Genomic DNA, 3,177 nt, shown 5'->3' with positions numbered 1-3,177 from the left:
TGTTACAAATTTGCAAACACGCGTTATGGTCCAAGTTTTTTCTTCTGGATGAATATAATGTTTCCAGTCGTGCTATTTCTTTCTGCCGGGGCACTATTCTTTGTAAGCATGCCAGCTCAAGTTGACAACATCAAATAGAAAGTCCTTTACGACTCATTTTCATGGCAGGCACAAACAGGGCGACAGAGAAAAGATTGAGGAACAGAAAGGGGTTTAACTGACTGACTGCCACGGGCAGTTTTTCTTTCTCTCCAGCAGAGCAGTGTGACGGTGTTACTGTGCCAGACTCAGTGAGAGGAGTATTTATTAGTGTATCCTTGAGGTCGTGCAGCAATCTCCCAACACTGACATAGTCTGTAAACGGCCACATCAGCAGACAGATAACCAGTGAGATAAAGAAGAGCATCGAGGGAGGGTGGGGTGATAGTGAGAAAGGAGGGGTGTGTATAAATGGAGGCCAATGGGCATTTACAATCCCACGGTCTGCTAGGGCTTCATCACCAGCTGCCTTCAAACCTCAAAGCGAGCCCGCGGCCATGGCGTTCAACGGAACCTGGAAGGTCGACCGCAGCGATAACTATGTCAAGTTCATGGAGCAACTGGGTGAGTGTGTGAGAGCCTGAGAGTGTGTGTAGATAAAACTGAACGGGTCTCTGAAATTGTTTTGTACTTCAGGTGTTTTTCTGCTGTGGCTGGCCTTCTGATCCAGTTTATGAGTGCAGTGCATGTACCTGTATCATTTTTTTCCATGTAGTTTGACATTACTGCATGGGTTGTTACACAATGCAGCAAAGTGTTGATAAGGAGAAGGTGTCTATGGAGCTATCCATAATGATAGCATAAGCTAAATTAAGCTTTTTCTTTGGATTGGGACTCACTTGGAAAGCGGACTAGTCAAATACAAGCAGAGTCTGAGTGTAGATGAATTGCCCATTTACAAATTTGCGTCCAATACACAATCATCCAGCTACACGTCTCTGTTTTTTCCTGTTAAAGGTGTTAATGTCGTGAAGCGAAAGCTTGCAGAGCACGACAACCTGAAGGTCACCATCGAGCAGACCGGGGACAGCTTTCACATCAAAGAGTCCAGCACCTTCCGCACCAAAGAGTTCGACTTCACCCTGGGCGTCCCGTTCGACTACAGCCTGGCCGACGGCACCGACGTCTCGGTGAGTGCTTCACACCTTATTCAACCAGCAGCAGCTGCTCCTGGTGCTGATTCTGATGATCGTTTCAAGGCTTGGTTGGCTTCAGGCAAATATGAGTTCTTTGTTTTTCAAGCTTGAACACCAACTCGACAGGAGGTAGTATGCAGCATCATAGTTGCTGGAAGGAGGGTTAACTGACAATAAAAACCCAAGAAACTCTTTATATACCGTACACAAATGTAACACAACATAAGAAGAGCATTAAAGAGCTTCTATCACCAAGCGTGTTTTTTCCACCAGGGCACATGGGAGATGGAGGGTGACACGCTGAAAGGCAAATTCACCAGGAAAGACAACGGCAAGGTGCTGACCACCACCCGAGCTCTGGTGGGAGGGGAGCTCGTACAGGTCAGTGGGTCCACATAGTGTTTCATCAATAACATGCATTATTATATTCATTTGTTTTCTGTCCATGAATGTCTCCGCATACACTAAATCATCTCTTTTTTCTTTTTTTCTCCGGCAGAGTTACAACTATGAGGGAGTGGATGCTAAGAGGATTTTCAAGAAGCAGTAACCTGGAGTCTGAAGTTCATATTTTATATTCTGTAGATCACGCGAGGTAGATCTGTTTGTTTGTTTTTTTCTAACAGTAAGACAAGTGTATTCTACATCATGTACCTTAAAAAAAGTACTTTAAAAATTGATAATTTTTTTATGAGCATAGTTGACCACAGCATTGCAAAGTAAGAAAAAATCGATCTTTTTATTAAAGGAAGGTGCCACAAAATAAGATAATTCTGTGAAAATGTCAGTTTGAGAGAGGACAACAGCTAAAAGACAGTATAGCAGGTTCTGTCAACAACAACAACAACAAGAAGCCAACACAGAGTCCAAGCCAACCAGAACGTCCGTCCCCATGTCAGTGTAAGGTGTCTAAGGAACAACTAGTGTCCCAGAAATGGCTGAGGATTTAGATAGTTGGGTTTTTTATATTTCCACTCTTCTACAAAAAAAAATTGAAATTGATATAAAAAATGTCAGCATGATTAGATATAACTAGAGGTGAGTGAGACACCGGTTTATTTTGTATTTGGGGAGGACTTGCACTTTAAATGTCTCCAGCAGTAGAGATGGAGCGCAGCTTACTGAAACATCATCGTGCTGTTGGCTGCACCAGCGTTTAGTCTCATCCTTATAATAATCATCCATCACAACATGACGTATATTGGTCTAATTGCACTAAGGGTTCATATATACTGTATTATATAGTCTGTAAGAATAAAGCAGTTGTCATCAGTGTAATATCGGGGAAATGGTCTTATTTTAAGATTTAATGAGTGAATGAATGAGTTATGAATCTGTTGCTTAAAAGTCTCCAAATAGATAGATAGATAGATAGATGATAGATAGATAGATAGATAGATAGATAGATAGATAGATAGATAGATAGATAGATAGATAGATAGATAGATAGATAGATAGATAGATTAACAAATAGACAGATAGATAGACAGATAGATGATAGATAGACAGATGGATAGATAAACAAATAGACAGATAGATAGATAGATAGTTAGATAGATAAACAGATAGATAGATAGATAGATAGATAGATAGATAGATAGATAAATAGATAGATAAACAGATAGATAGATAGATAGATAGATAGATAGATAGATAGATAGATAGATTGATAGATAGATAGATGATAGATGATAGATAGACGATAGATAGATAGATAGATAGATAGATAGATAGATAGACAGATAGATGATAGACAGATAGACAGATAGATAGATAGATAGATAGATAGATAGATAGATAGATAGATAGATAGATAGACAGATAGATAGATAGATAGACAGATAGATGGATAAACAGATAGATAGATAGATAGATAGATAGATAGATAGATAGATAGACAGATAGATGATAGATAGACAGATGGATAGATAAACAAATAGACAGATAGATAGATAGACAGATAGATGGATAAACAGATAGATAGATAGATAGATAGATAGAT

At 39.4% G+C, this 3,177-nt stretch overlaps 1 protein-coding gene and 1 long non-coding RNA gene across 2 annotated transcripts in view; both read left to right on the top strand.

Annotated features, from left to right (window-relative positions):
• Nucleotides 1-356: 356 nt before the first annotated feature.
• Nucleotides 357-1,789, top strand: LOC117934960 (fatty acid-binding protein, intestinal-like). The gene is made up of 4 exons (XM_034856982.1): nucleotides 357-603; nucleotides 997-1,169; nucleotides 1,449-1,556; nucleotides 1,675-1,789. The coding sequence occupies exons 1-4, from the start codon at nucleotides 537-539 to the stop codon at nucleotides 1,723-1,725; spliced, it is 399 nt and encodes a 132-aa protein (XP_034712873.1). The 5' UTR covers nucleotides 357-536; the 3' UTR covers nucleotides 1,726-1,789.
• Nucleotides 1,790-2,175: 386 nt separating this feature from the next.
• LOC117962208 overlaps nucleotides 2,176-3,177 on the top strand; it is a 19,086-nt gene continuing 18,084 nt past the window's right edge. Inside the window, exon 1 of the long non-coding RNA XR_004660603.1 lies at nucleotides 2,176-2,329. This is a non-coding gene — a long non-coding RNA (uncharacterized LOC117962208). The remainder of the gene's footprint in view (nucleotides 2,330-3,177) is intronic.

Source organism: Etheostoma cragini, chromosome 19 (assembly GCF_013103735.1).
Source record: "Etheostoma cragini isolate CJK2018 chromosome 19, CSU_Ecrag_1.0, whole genome shotgun sequence".
In the NCBI taxonomy this organism is placed as follows: domain Eukaryota; kingdom Metazoa; phylum Chordata; class Actinopteri; order Perciformes; family Percidae; genus Etheostoma; species Etheostoma cragini.
Note: the sequence above shows the minus strand (reverse complement) of the source record. Positions and strands in the feature narration are given on the sequence as shown.